The 13,493-nt window shown below is 37.8% G+C and overlaps 1 protein-coding gene across 4 annotated transcripts in view; it reads left to right on the top strand.

Moving 5' to 3' along the window:
- The window catches only part of LOC137655686 (long-chain-fatty-acid--CoA ligase ACSBG2-like), a 131,900-nt gene that overhangs the window by 111,103 nt on the left and 7,304 nt on the right, over nucleotides 1–13,493 (top strand). For all 4 annotated transcript variants that reach the window (XM_068389646.1, XM_068389645.1, XM_068389648.1 and 1 more), the window contains exons 11-14: nucleotides 852–1,000; nucleotides 2,769–2,897; nucleotides 3,039–3,235; nucleotides 8,411–8,608. In XM_068389646.1, the coding sequence (XP_068245747.1) occupies nucleotides 852–1,000; nucleotides 2,769–2,897; nucleotides 3,039–3,235; nucleotides 8,411–8,608 (673 nt within the window). The remainder of the gene's footprint in view (nucleotides 1–851; nucleotides 1,001–2,768; nucleotides 2,898–3,038; nucleotides 3,236–8,410; nucleotides 8,609–13,493) is intronic.

Below are 13,493 nucleotides of genomic sequence, written 5' to 3'. Positions count from 1 at the left end.
CTGCAACACATTCTGCATGTTCTCCACTCGCCTGCCCCAGTATCTGCAGCACCTTCTGTAGGTTCTTCAGACTTACGTGCCCCAGTATTATCTGCAGCATGTTTGTCAGGTTTTTCAGATGATCACCTGCCCTAGTAGTATCTCCAGCACCTTCTCCAGGTATTCCTGACTCATCTGCAGCACCTTATGCAGGTTCTCCAGACTTACCTCCCTCAGTATGTCCAGTATCTTCTGTAGGTTCCCTTGCTTCTTCTGTTCTCTCCTCCCATTAAACATGACTCTCTACCCCTTCCAATGTGCAAACTAACCACAGGAGTAAAGGTAAGGAATTGTATTGGATTATTTAATTTTTACAGTTTGATTTATTATTTTCTATGCTATTCCGTTCTTGTTTTTTTTAGTCCTAGTTATGTTTCCATGTCACAATGTGTTATATGTGTCATAGCATAGGTGAGTGACTCCGTTACTTAAGTGTAACATTGCTTTCAAATGTGTTCTGACTTTAATACAAGCTGAGGGTAACAAAATTCATAGGAACGGATCTCTGTCCCTTTGTAAACTGAGGATCTACTGTGTTGGCTCATGTTCAAGCACCCTTGATAAATTTCATGGGTAAAATCACCCATGAGCTAGGAGTGAAGGTTTATTTATGGGTGCGTATAGATCTACTTGCTGAGTCATAAGCAACCTGCCCAGTCATACTTTTGGGGGAAAGGGTCCTTGGTCACTGATCGTATGTATGCCATTGTTTGACCATACATTGACCTGTCTCGTACTAGTTCTGCACACAAGTGACCTTTAAACCTTCAAAGAATTTAGTATTAATATAATTACTCTCATTTCTTCAACAGTGGCAGCTCCTGTGGATGACTATTTACTAGAGTACTTCCTTAGCTTGGACATTCCTGTTGTAAACGTTTATGGCATGTCTGAAAATATAACTGTCTGTGCCTTCAGTTATGCTGAACCAGGAAGGTTCAAAATAGGAAGCTGTGGAAAGGTAGTTATTCTCTACTTTGTACTGTTGTAGTTTGTATGTGTTCAATAGATTTCCTATCACACTATATGATAAGATTATGTTAATGAAACATTTTTTAGGATCAGTGTATAGAGAATATTTTAGGTATAGAAATTTCTTGTGGTTTGGAATTTTCAAATTTTGTTAATCAAATTTTATTTAAAAGTTTGTACGTATTGTAATTTATTTGTTGTAATATTTTCATGAAGTTGTTTTTAGTTTGTGAATGCCTGGTAATGATTTAGTAAATTATTATTTTTCATTTTAAATATATCCAGTTTGTAAACATAACAAAATAAAATAAAGTTTTTATAATTTGTTTTATATTTAATTTATGTTGTTGGTCTTTTAAGATATTGCAGTTTTGTTTGTTATAGTTAAATTGAATTTTGATCAGTGGAGAAGGCAGTAAATTAATGTACTTCATATTTTCACTTGTATTCATTTAGATTAGAGTTAAGATTTTTGTGTAGTCAGTGTAATAAGGTAGGTAGAAGAATGTTTCATTGATTTGCAAGGAAAAATTATGAAATTTACAATACCGTATACAGTAGGTAGTCTCACTTTAGATCTTGATTTAAGAAGTTTGTTGAGTCTCTTTTCTTAATAGATGCACACATCTAGATTTATCTAAAATTTGCTGGGGAGGGTGGGCTGTGGCACCCTAGCAGTACCAGCTGAACTCGGTTGAGTCCCTTGTTAGGCTGGGAGGAACGTAGAGAGTAGAGGTCCCCTTTGTATATGTATGTATGATGTATTTTTCAGTAATTAGAGTGTATCTTTATTAAAGAACTAATGTGTATCACAACAAACTTTTTATGTAATCACATTAAAGTCTCTGGCACTTCTTAACAGAAAAGAAGTAGGATCCTCTCGGTACCAACATGTTGCAAAGGTTCACAGGAGCCAATTGTGTGTTTGTGAACCTCACAACTCAGTTCCTCCAAATATTTTTTTGGCTAAGTCCCTTCTGTTTTCAGAGTTAGCCTTATCAATTTTGAATCTTTATATGAATCTAGATATCTTATAATTGTTTTTTATAGATTTGCTTTCATTATGAAAACTCCCTCTTTTTCAAGATTTTAAGGGAATATGTGAGATTTTTATTGTTGGCTCAGTGGTTCAGAGCAGAAGCTATTTATTACTTATGCAAAGAATCTGACTACATTACTAGATATTATCAAGGGAAATAAAAAGTGTAGAAAATTCCCAACATGAAAATTTTATGTAGTTGAGATTATTTATGGTCACAAGTAACTTGGCTAACTTCTTAGCAGCATTCGTTTGTTTATTTAACATTTTTCATAACTGTTTATATTTCGGCCTTACCTTCTTGTCTTTAATTCTATTTTATGTTTAGTAATTTCTGTTATTGTCTTTTGTTGAATAATTCATTTGATTTCTCACTGCTGTCTCAGCATTGCTCTGGTGGGTATGATGTTAAAGTGTTTCTTTCAGGCATGGGTATTTTTAAACTATTTTTGAAGAGTTAAGAATGTTGAACATGTATATGGTTAAACACATTTTTTTTTATCCGTGAAATGTATCATGTACAATATTTCCTTTAATGATTGCTCATAATAGAATACAAATGAATTGCACACACATGATTAACTTTGTAATGTTACCAGCGATTCATGTAAGGTTACCAATGATTCTTGGATTTTTTTAGTCTGTTGGTGTATGTAACCTGCTTAAAGATCTTATGAAACTTTTTATAAAAGTAAACTTCTTTCATTTTATTTGCCAGATTGCACCACAAATACAAGTTTGTATAAAAGACATACCTGGGCACACACCTGGGGAAGGAGAAATTATAATGAAAGGTCGTCCAGTCTGTATGGGATATCTCGGGATGCCAGAGAAAACTCATGAAGCTGTAAGTTGATACTTTGATGTAAAAGTATCTTGAAGTTTATCTAAATAATTTTTTTTAATCTGTGTAAAAGATATTGTTAAGCTGAATTAAATATAAAGCTAGAAAATGAAACTATGGAATACACATCCACTGTCTCTCTAGATTGATGATGAAGGATGGTTGCATTCTGGTGATGTAGGACACTTTGATGAAGATGGTTTTCTATACATTACTTCTCGTATCAAGGAGCTTATTATTACTGCTGGTGGAGAAAACATCCCACCAGTCGTAATTGAAGAAAAAATCAAGAAGGAATTGCCATTCATCAGCAATGCAATGCTGATTGGAGATAATAAAAAGTAAGTTCATCTTTTTTTCTTTGCACGATTAGTTACCCACTCTATTATAAGACTATAGTAATTATTCAACTAATAGTTTGCATAGGTAAGTTTTTTAATTGCGCTAAAGTGCCAAAAGGTATATAATTTCTGATGTTCTTCAGGTTAGTGTTAGTGGGCTATAGTGAGTTATATACAAATACAGTAATATGATGTTTGGTCTTTAAAACAAGCTTGTTGCCTGCAATGTAAACCTCCTCGAGCAATCTTATTACTTTCCTTTTGAAGCTAGTTAAATGTTGGCCAGGGCACCAGCCACCCGTTGAGATACTACCGCTAGAGAGTTATGGGGTCTTTTGACTGGCCAGACAGTACTACATTGGATCCTCCTCTCTGGTTACGGTTCATTTTCCCTTTGCCTACATACACACTGAATAGTCTGGCATATTCTTTACATATTCTCCTCTATCCTCATACACCTGACAACACAGATTACCAAACAATTCTTCTTCACCCAAGGGGTTACTGCACTGTAATTGTTCAGTGCCACTTTCCTCTTGGTAAGGGTAGAAGAGACTCTTTAGCTATGGTAAGCAGCTCTTCTAGGAGAAGGACACTCCAAAATCAAACCACTGTTCTCTAGTCTTGGGTAGTGCCATAGCCTCTGTACCATGGCCTTTCACTGTCTTGGGTTAGAGTTCTCTTGCTTGAGGGTACACTCGAGCACACTCTCCTATCTTGTTTCTCTTCCTCTTGTTTTGTTAAAGTTTTTATAGTTTATATAGGAGATATTTATTGTTGTTACTCTTCTTAGAATATTTTATTTTCCTTTTTTCCTTTCCGCACTGAGCTATTTTCCCTGTTGGAGCCCCTGGGCTTATAGCATACTGCTTTTCCAACTAGGGTTGTAGCTTAGTAAGTAATAATAATAATAATAATAATTAACTTTTAACTAAAAATTACTGGTTTCTTTCCTTGTAATATCCCTATCCCCTCCCTCCTGTTGCGCAGTCTGGGATTATATGGCAATGTATGGCACCTCTAAGGCTTGGGTAGATCATGTTAACAACTAGTTTAATATCCTCTTGATCAGTAGTCAATGATGAGGCAGGGTATGTTGTGTATATGAATGCCAGGTGAGTATAGAAATAAGTAATTTTATTATGATCTTTTTTATTTCTGTGAACACGCAGTTACAAGGAGAAAGCCATGGATATCAAATGATACTTGGGATACTGTACTATAAAAAGGAGACAAAGACTGAAATTGATTGTTGAATGTTTTTGGGGGAAGTAATGAAAATTACAAGGTAGAGCATGTTAAGTATTACAGTATTGATAGTGAGGTAATAAAAAAGAAGATAGGAATGACTGGAGAGAATATTTAGACAGTAGAGCAGATAAGGCTGACAAATCTATGAATTCAAGGAGTGGCTATGGTGTAAGAATCTCTCAAGAATTATTAATGAAATCTCTACTGGGACAAATAAGAAGAAGCATATACCAAGCAGAAAGAGAGACAGATCTGTTATAACAACAGAAGATAAAGAAAGACAATGTTGGATGGAACACTTCAGTGAGGTTATGAATGGGAAATACAAAGGAAATATTTGATTGATATACCTGAAGCTGATGAAGACCTTGATGTACTCATGAATGAATTTAGTGTGTTTGAAGTCCAAGCTATTGTTAAAAAGCTCAAGAGATGGAAAGCCCCTGGATACAATGGAATAACTGCCTAGATGATACTGGCTGAAAATGAAGTGACCCGAATACTTACAAGATTATTTTGTAGAATGTGGCATGAAGAGACAAAACCTGATGAGTGGGAGTTAGGAGTGTTGGTGAAAATTGCAAAAAAGGTGACCAGACTGATTGTAATGGTTACAGAGGCATATCACATACGTCAAATGTTTTGAAAATATATGGTATGCTTATTCTGAAGAGATTGGAGAGAGATTGATGAGAAGCCGAGAGATGAACAAGCATGATTTTGAAAAGGTAGAAGTTGTACTGACCAAATATTCATTTTGAGACATGTTGTACAACAATGCATAGAATATAAAAATCCGCTTTCGATGGCATTTGTGGACTATGAAAAAGCCTTTGATTGTGTGTACTGGTCAATTTTGTGGAGAGTCCTGAGTTATTATGGAATTCTTCATAAATATGTGGATTTGAATAAGTTTGTTCATGATCATAGAAAGTGCAAAGCTAATGTTAATGGAATTTTATCAAATGAATTTCCAGTGAACATTGGAGTACTTCAAGGGAATGTGTTGTCACCTATGTTGTTTATCTTCCTCATGGATTTTGTAATACGTAGAACAGTCGGAGATGGCGGGAAAGGATTTGACTGGATTGGTGATAGGAAATTAGTATACCTAGAGTATTATGATGATGCTGTTCTTATTAGCAGAACACCACAGGATTTGCAATGCTTGCTTACCAAAATGCATGAAATATTACACGAGGTTGGGCTCAAGATAAATAGAAGAAAGACTGAGATGATGAGAATGGAGTATGCAATGGAAGATGAAATATCATTGAAAGGAGAAATGATTAATGAGGTCGAATCATTTAATTATTTAGGAACTATGGTATCTAATACAGGGTCTTTAGAATTAAAGTTTAGTGAAAGGCTGTAAAAAGCAAATCAGACAATGGCTAGTTTAAGTAAAATTTGGAAATCAAATAACCTAAAATTATATATAAAAATTAGACTGTACATCAGTTTAGTGAGATCGGTGTTACCATATGGACACGAGTCATGGCGTGACAATGAAACAATCTCCATAGATTTAGTAGATTTGAGAACAACGGCTTCAGAAGAATATTGGGAGTTAAATGGCAGGTCAGGATTAGAAATGAAACTATAACTATAAGAGAGTGCCATATGTGGATGAGATCATGATGAGGGGTAGATGGAGATGGTTTGGGCATGCTCTTTGCACTCCCCAATAGAGATTAGTTCACCAAACGCTCAGCTGGGCTCCACAACGCATTAGAAAAGCTAGAAGACCCAGGCCTACATTGCGGAGGACTATGAAGCATGACGTAGGAGATGAAGAATGAAGTTTTGAATTAAAAGCTCAAGATAGAAATGACTGGCAAAATCTAACCGAGGCCCTTTGCATCAATAGGCGTAGTAGGAGATGAAGATGATTATGATGAACCTCCTTTGACATTCTTATTGTTGATTCCCACATTTAGGTGGAAGTGGGATAGTAAAGGAAAGATTCAGGATATTGAAAGCCCCAGCCTACTTAAGTACTGTACTTTGAATTAATAAAAACTTGCCTTTCCATAAAAACTGGTTTAAATGTGATTTAGAGTAAACTAGGAAAGAGTAATGACTCATGCTTCCAAATAGCAAATTGTAAATATCCCTAGGAGCTAAAACTAAATAATAACAAGGAATTTAAAAACTTGGAAATTCCCCTCAGAGAAATAAACATTGACTTCTAAAATATATTTTGCTTTTTAGCATCTATAATTTGTGATGCTGTTGCATAAATAAATATTTTTATTTAAAAAACTGTATTAATGTATGGCACATTATTGATTCCAATACCAACATTGACAACTGGCACAGCAGTGAAAATAAACTACTAAACTTCTTACTTAAGAATATGCCTTACACAGACTCATGAGTAATACCAAACTCAGTAATGAAATATACTGTATAAACAAAAACACAGCAATTTGGAGAGAGAAGACAGATTCCATGAATATTTATTTTCTTATTTTGTGACCGTATGTATGACTTAATTCAAAAGTTTTAGTTAACAAGCTAGCTACTCCTGTGTTTTATGAGTCGGATCATCCAATAAGTAAAAAAGGAAGAGCAAAGCATGGATACACGAAGTCCCCATGAAGTCCCATGCCACACATTGACCATTCATGTACAACCAGATGACCCAACATAGCCAAATTTTCTCTAATCTAGACTTCTGCTTGACAGTAGTATTCTGTCTTACTTTATGTGAATTTATGGTTTATCCATTAAAATAGGTTAAGCTTGTTGCTTACTCAAATGAGACTACTTAATTTCACCAACTCCATCTTCCAAGTACGGTACTGTATTGACCTTTTGTTGCTGAATCTCTTGACAGGTCAAGCTTCAATTAATATATTGTGCAAATGATGGGGATAAACTTGAACCACAAAAAATTAAAGTTTTTATTGTTAGTATGTGTAGCACTTTGGATCCCGAGTAGATTTGTAATTGACACTGCCTTTAAATAAAACTCATTTCAAATTCTAGGTGTTATTCATGATGAGGCATATCCAATCTATTCGTTCTTTAAATGCAAAATAAATCTGTTTACTGACAAAGTCTTTCAAAATTTCTAAAGGCTGTCTATTCTGTGGAAATTTTTTTAATCTTTTTAATATCATATTTCAATATTCCTAATTTTGGTTCCCAGTAGCTGAGGGTAACTTATGTTTTATCATGTTTCTTATTCCAAATATTAGTGTCAATCTCTGGCACCATGACTATTAGCTCAGTGTGCTTGCTAGATACAACTTTTCATAATACTGATCATTCTTGACATTCAGATCTTCAAAGACTATATCATTCACCTCTTAGTACTAAATATACAGTGAAGTCTAGCAGTGCTTTGCTATGTTTCGTGAGGATTTTTTTTTTTATTCCCTTTGACGGTCCTCTTCTATTATTTATCTATATGAAAATTTTACAAATATATTATATATATCAAGGTAAATAAATTTATTCAGCTATACAATAATAAAGGCTGTAAATTCCTATCTTGTATAGTTTTTATGTTAAGATTAATTGAATAAAATGTCCACAAAAGGGAGTTTGATGCTCAAAGGGTTCAGTAAATGCATTTTAAGAGAACAATAGAATACATATATACTTTAATACAAACCTTATGACCTTTAACTTCTCTTAGTGTTTAATTAGCTACTCACTGTAAGGTCTTCTGACAGATGTAAATTTAGTTGTGTTGGGTCGTGATATGTATTACCTTTTTTTTTTTTCTTTAAAGAAAATTAGGTTATGTATAGTTCTATTCAAAGCTTTGTATTTATTCACAGCCTATTTTAGGTATGAACCTTAGGGTCTGTGTTAAATTGGATAATCAAACACGTAGTGTTACACTTTGAACAAGTAGTTCTAGTAATGTACTGAAATGTAAGAAGTAGTTTTATGGAACTTTTATTTCAGGTACTTGTCGTTATTGTTAACTCTCAAAGCTGAAGTAGATGAAAACACAGCAGAATCGCTCCCTGAGCTTACACCTTACTGCAAGAGAGTATTAAAAAGAATAGGTTGTGAAGCACAAACAGTGGCCGAAGCTCTCGATGAAGTTGAAAATAATCCAAGTGGACCACTTGCATCACTAATTCAGGAAGGCATAGAAAGGTAAGAAGAATCATATTTATTCCATTGGGATTGTAATGATGGTGTGAAAGACACATTGGAAAGAAGGGCCTTCATATCCAGGCAGTAATAGAATTCATTCAGTTAGGGAATAATGATGTTATGTGTACACATTATTTGGTTCAACATGTTGCTTTATATGTGTATGAAGTGATGAATATTTTTTTTTTTTTTTACTGTACAAGGGGCTCTTCCATGATTCAGCAATTACAGAATATGCGTCTTTGACTGATGTGTTTTTTTGTTTTTTTTATCTGGACCCATCCCCTAAAGTTAAAAAGATTTTTGTTTCTAGATGAATACATACGGTTGTTCTTTACATGTGAGAAGATAACAGGAAAGCTACCCTATGTGTAGAGGACACTCTTGCACACAGGCAGACCTCTCCATGTGATGAGTGTCCAATCCTACCAGTGGTAGTGGTATGGCAGGAGGAAGAAATCTAAAAGGGATTCTTTGCCTTTTGGGTCTTTCTCAAAGTTGAAGAAGTCCTGATTTCTCCCTTTCTCTCTCTCCTGGTACCCTGGTCTCTTCTTGCTTGGCATTTTCTGGAGAAAGATCGAGTAAGAGCGGTAGCTCTTTAACCCTCGGACAACCTTCGGCTTCTTCCTGTTTCCCCTAGTGAGATGGCAAAACCCTTCCGCATCTCAAGATGCTTTTGTGACCATTCTTGGGACTTTTGGATCCCCTGTCAAAGGACCGGCTCTAGGAGGTATTTGTTCGTGGGGCATGTTAGGAGAGTCTTTTCTGCTCCTATGCTGGGGTAGGCTGAGGCATGTCTCCTTCTAAAGGCAACAGGAGAAAGTTCTTTCTGCTTGGGTCTCATACCCCTGGACCTTCGTCCTCCACAGCAGATCCTCGCCCATCAGAGGATCTGGGGGGTAGCACTTGTGTGAGGGCTTCCACACCGTGCTCTCCTCTCATGGTGAGTTTTCTCCGCATGAGGACAGGCATCCTTGTCCTTCTGAGCCCGCCGATCCTTTCGGGACCTTCGGTAAATGCCTTCGTAAGCGCTAAAGGTTGTCCTCGCCTTGGAGTCCATCTCCCCAGATGGCTCGGAAGCAATAGGGCAATTTGTTGCCAGCACTCTCTAGCTCTTCGGAACTAAGTTCCTCTGATCTCGTGGACAATTGCTCTTGAGATCCTTCTGCAGCCCAGTGTGTCACCATTCATCATGATGGCTCTGTGGTCTTGCAAGACTGAGTCTCCAATGTGCACAGGAATTAGAGAACCAGGTGCACTGGCTGGGTTGGCAGCATTGTGCAACATCCGCTTGCACGCTCAACTCATGCACCTTTGCCTCACGCTCAGTCATAGACTGTTGAGCCTTCTCTACCTAGCTAGGTACAGTAATACCTTGAGATACGAGTGTCCCAACATACGAGAAGTTTGAGATACGAGGACAGTTTTGAGCAAATTTTTGTCCTGAGGTACGAGAAAAAATTTGAGATACAAGGTAGTACCCTATGCGGCCGCCAGGTGGCCGACTGTGCAAGAGGCTTCTCACCAGGACAGCATCGCTCGGTCTTTCCCGTTGGATCTCCGTCGCGTAAAGTTTTATCTCCGAGAATCGGTTGTAGTGTTTTGTTTTTTTACATTTTTTTGCGTTAATCAGTACAGAATTCAGTGAATAAGCAATGGGTCCAAAGCAAGCGAGTGCAAACAAGGGTAGTGAAAAGAAAAAGCGTATGATGACAATCGAGATGAAGCATGAAATAATAAAAAAACGAGAGTGGCGTAAGAGTGACTGAGCTGGTGCGCCAATATGAGAGGAGTACATCGACAATATGTACCATCCTTAAGCAGAAGGATGCTATTAAGAGTACCAAGCCTTCCAAAGGATTAACCATCCTTTCGTAGCTGCGCAGTGATATTCATGACGAGATGGATAGGCTTCTTTTATTATTGATAGAGGAGAAACAGTTGGCAGGAGATAGCGTGACCGAGACGATCATATGTGAAAAGGCCAGTAGAATCTATGATGACTTGAAAGGAAAGCAAGCAGCCGAGAGAGGGGAGACTTTGATGCCAGCGGAAACCTTCAGAGCCAGCCGTGGCTGGTAGGATAACTTTAAAAAATGGACTGGGATACACTTGGTTGTGAGGCATGGGGAAGCAGCAAGGTCCGACTCGAAAGCCACGGCTGACTTCGTCACAACCTTTGCCTCGGTTATAGCCCGACATGGCTTCATCCCCAAGTCTTCAACTGTGATGAAACTGGCCTTTTCTGGAAGAAGATGCCTGGGAGAGGACATTCATCATGGCAGAAGAGGAGAGACTACCGGGCTATAAACCCATGAAGGACCGGTTAACTCTAGCCTTGTGTGCCAATGCCAGCGGTGACTGTAAGGTTAAGCCACTGCTGGTGAACCACTATGAAAACCCACATGCTTTCAAGAGCCAAAGGATCTTGAAAGAAAAACTGCAAGTGATGTGGCGTGCTAATGCTAAGGCTTGGGTTATGTGGCATTTCTTTACAGAATGGGTTAATCTGTGCTTTGGTCCGACAGTCAAAAAATATTTGACAGAGAAAAACCTACCAATGAAATGTCTCCTGGTTCTCGACAATGCCCCTGGTCCCCCTCCTGGTCTTGAAGAGGACATTCTTGATGAGTTCAGGTTCATCAAGGTCCTTTATCTCCCGCCCAACACCATGCCACTCCCCAAGCCCATGGACCCACAAGTTATTTCCAACTTCAAAAAACTGTACACGAAACATTTGTTCAAGAAATGCTTTGATGTCACAGACAACACCAATTTCACCCTTCGGGAATTTTAGAAGGAACATTTCAATATCGTCCATTGCTTAAAAATTATTGACGATGCATGGCAGAGTGTCACAAAAGAACTCTTAGTTCAGCATGGAAGAAATTGTGGCCAGCTTCCGTCGCTGAGAGGGACTTTGAAGGGTTCGATACGACAGACCCTGATGACCCCGTACCTATTGTGATGGATGAAATCGTGTCTCTTGGAAAGTCCATGGCGCTGGAGGTAGACGAGGCAGACGTGAACAACCTTGTCGAGGATCATCAGGAAGAGTTCACAACACAGGAATTGATAGAGCTCCAGGAGATGCAACATTCGGAGGTGTTGCAGGAGCTCAGTAGTGAGGAGGAGGTGGAAGACGAGGGCCGCCTTTATGTGGCAGAAATCAGACATGTTAGCAAAGTGGCAGGAGTTTTCTAATTTTATGTAAAAGAGGCACCTGGACAAGTTGGCGTGTGGTCGTGCGTTAGCCAATTGTGACAACACTTGCGTACGTTATTTTCGCAACATTTTGAAGGGGAGACAAAAGCAAAGATCCCTAGACAAGTTCCTTTTAAAAGGGCTGTCAAAAAGTGAAGATGAAAGCGAGGCAAAAAGAGCCAAGCCGGTAGAAGAAGAAAAGTACATTTTATTTTTAAGGGTGTGTACAGTAAGCTAATTTCATTTAAGTTAAATTTGAAGTTGCTAATTTAATTAAAGTTGAATTTAAAGTTAGGGTTATGTTACATAGTGTTACAAAAGTGTTGCGTACTGAACATTTTGCCGTCGTCTCTCTCCTCCCCGTCCTCTCTCCCTTCTCCACTTCCGCACACACCGCCGTTAGCCGCTACCGTCTGTCTCGAAGGTAAGAACTCCATAATAATGTTACATTTTATTGAGCATTATAACCAGTTCATAGATATGTTATTTTGTGAGCGTAGAATGTTAATTAGAACAATTGTAAAATGTTTTTCCACTAATATACTGTATTTAGGGTTTTTTTTTTTTTCAGAGGGTAGGAACGGATTAATTTTTTTAGCTATCTTATATGGGAAAAATTCATCTGAGATACGAGCAAATTGACACACGAGCTTGGTCCCGGAACGCATTAAGCTTGTATCAAAAGGTATTACTGTACAGCAAACAAAACAGGCTCATGTCACACCTGTGCTTGCACAATCAGTACAACCCCCTTTGGCTCATACTCACCTACGATAAGCTAAGCCTGCCTCGCCAGATGGGGGAGAGCGCGCTTGTCAGGCTTAAGGCTCACATTCCACTCATGTGACAACAGTGATGTTTGCAAGAGCTACTTGTTGCTAAAAATCTTTAAAGCTGCTCCTACTACCTTGCCTTCTTTAAGAGATCCTTTGGTTTTGACCAGTAATAAACTAGAGAAAGGCTGGAGTGGCAGTACCGTCATCATTCCCATTATAAGCAAAAAGCCTAGCTCTCTCTACTAAAAGAAAGCCTTTTTAAAGACTACAATTAACTGCAAAGGAAAGTATTTCAAGAACACTTCCAACATTCATCATCATCATCTCCTCCTACGCCTTTGATGCAAAGTGCCTTGGTTAGATTTCGCCAGTTGTCTCTATCTTCAGTTTTTAATTCAATACTTCTCCTACTTCGCTCTTCATAGTCCTCTGCCATGTAGGCCTGGGTCTTCCAACTCTTTTAGTCCCTTGTGGAGCCCAGCTGAATGTTGGTGAACTCATCTCTCTTGGGGAGTGAAAAGAGCATGCCCTAACCATCTCCATCTACCCCTCATCATGATCTCATCCACATATGGTACTCGAGTAATCTATCTTATACTGTAGTTTCATTTCTCATCCTGTCCTGACATTTAACTCCCAATATCCTTCTGAGGGCTTTGTTCTCAAATCTGCTAAATCTATTGGTGATTGTTTCATTGTCATGCCATGACTCATGTTCATAGAGTAACACCGTTCTCACTAAACTGATATATAGTCTGATTTTTATATGTAATTTCAGGCGATTTGATTTCCAAATTTCACTTTACCTGGCCATTGTCTGATTTAGTTTTTTCAATCTTTCACTAAACTCTATATCTAAAGACCCTGTATTGGAGATCATAGTTCTTGGCTCTGGTTCCTTTAGT

This window comes from Palaemon carinicauda, chromosome 16, assembly GCF_036898095.1.
Source record: "Palaemon carinicauda isolate YSFRI2023 chromosome 16, ASM3689809v2, whole genome shotgun sequence".
Classification (NCBI taxonomy): domain Eukaryota; kingdom Metazoa; phylum Arthropoda; class Malacostraca; order Decapoda; family Palaemonidae; genus Palaemon; species Palaemon carinicauda.
This window is presented reverse-complemented; position numbering and strand designations above follow the sequence as displayed.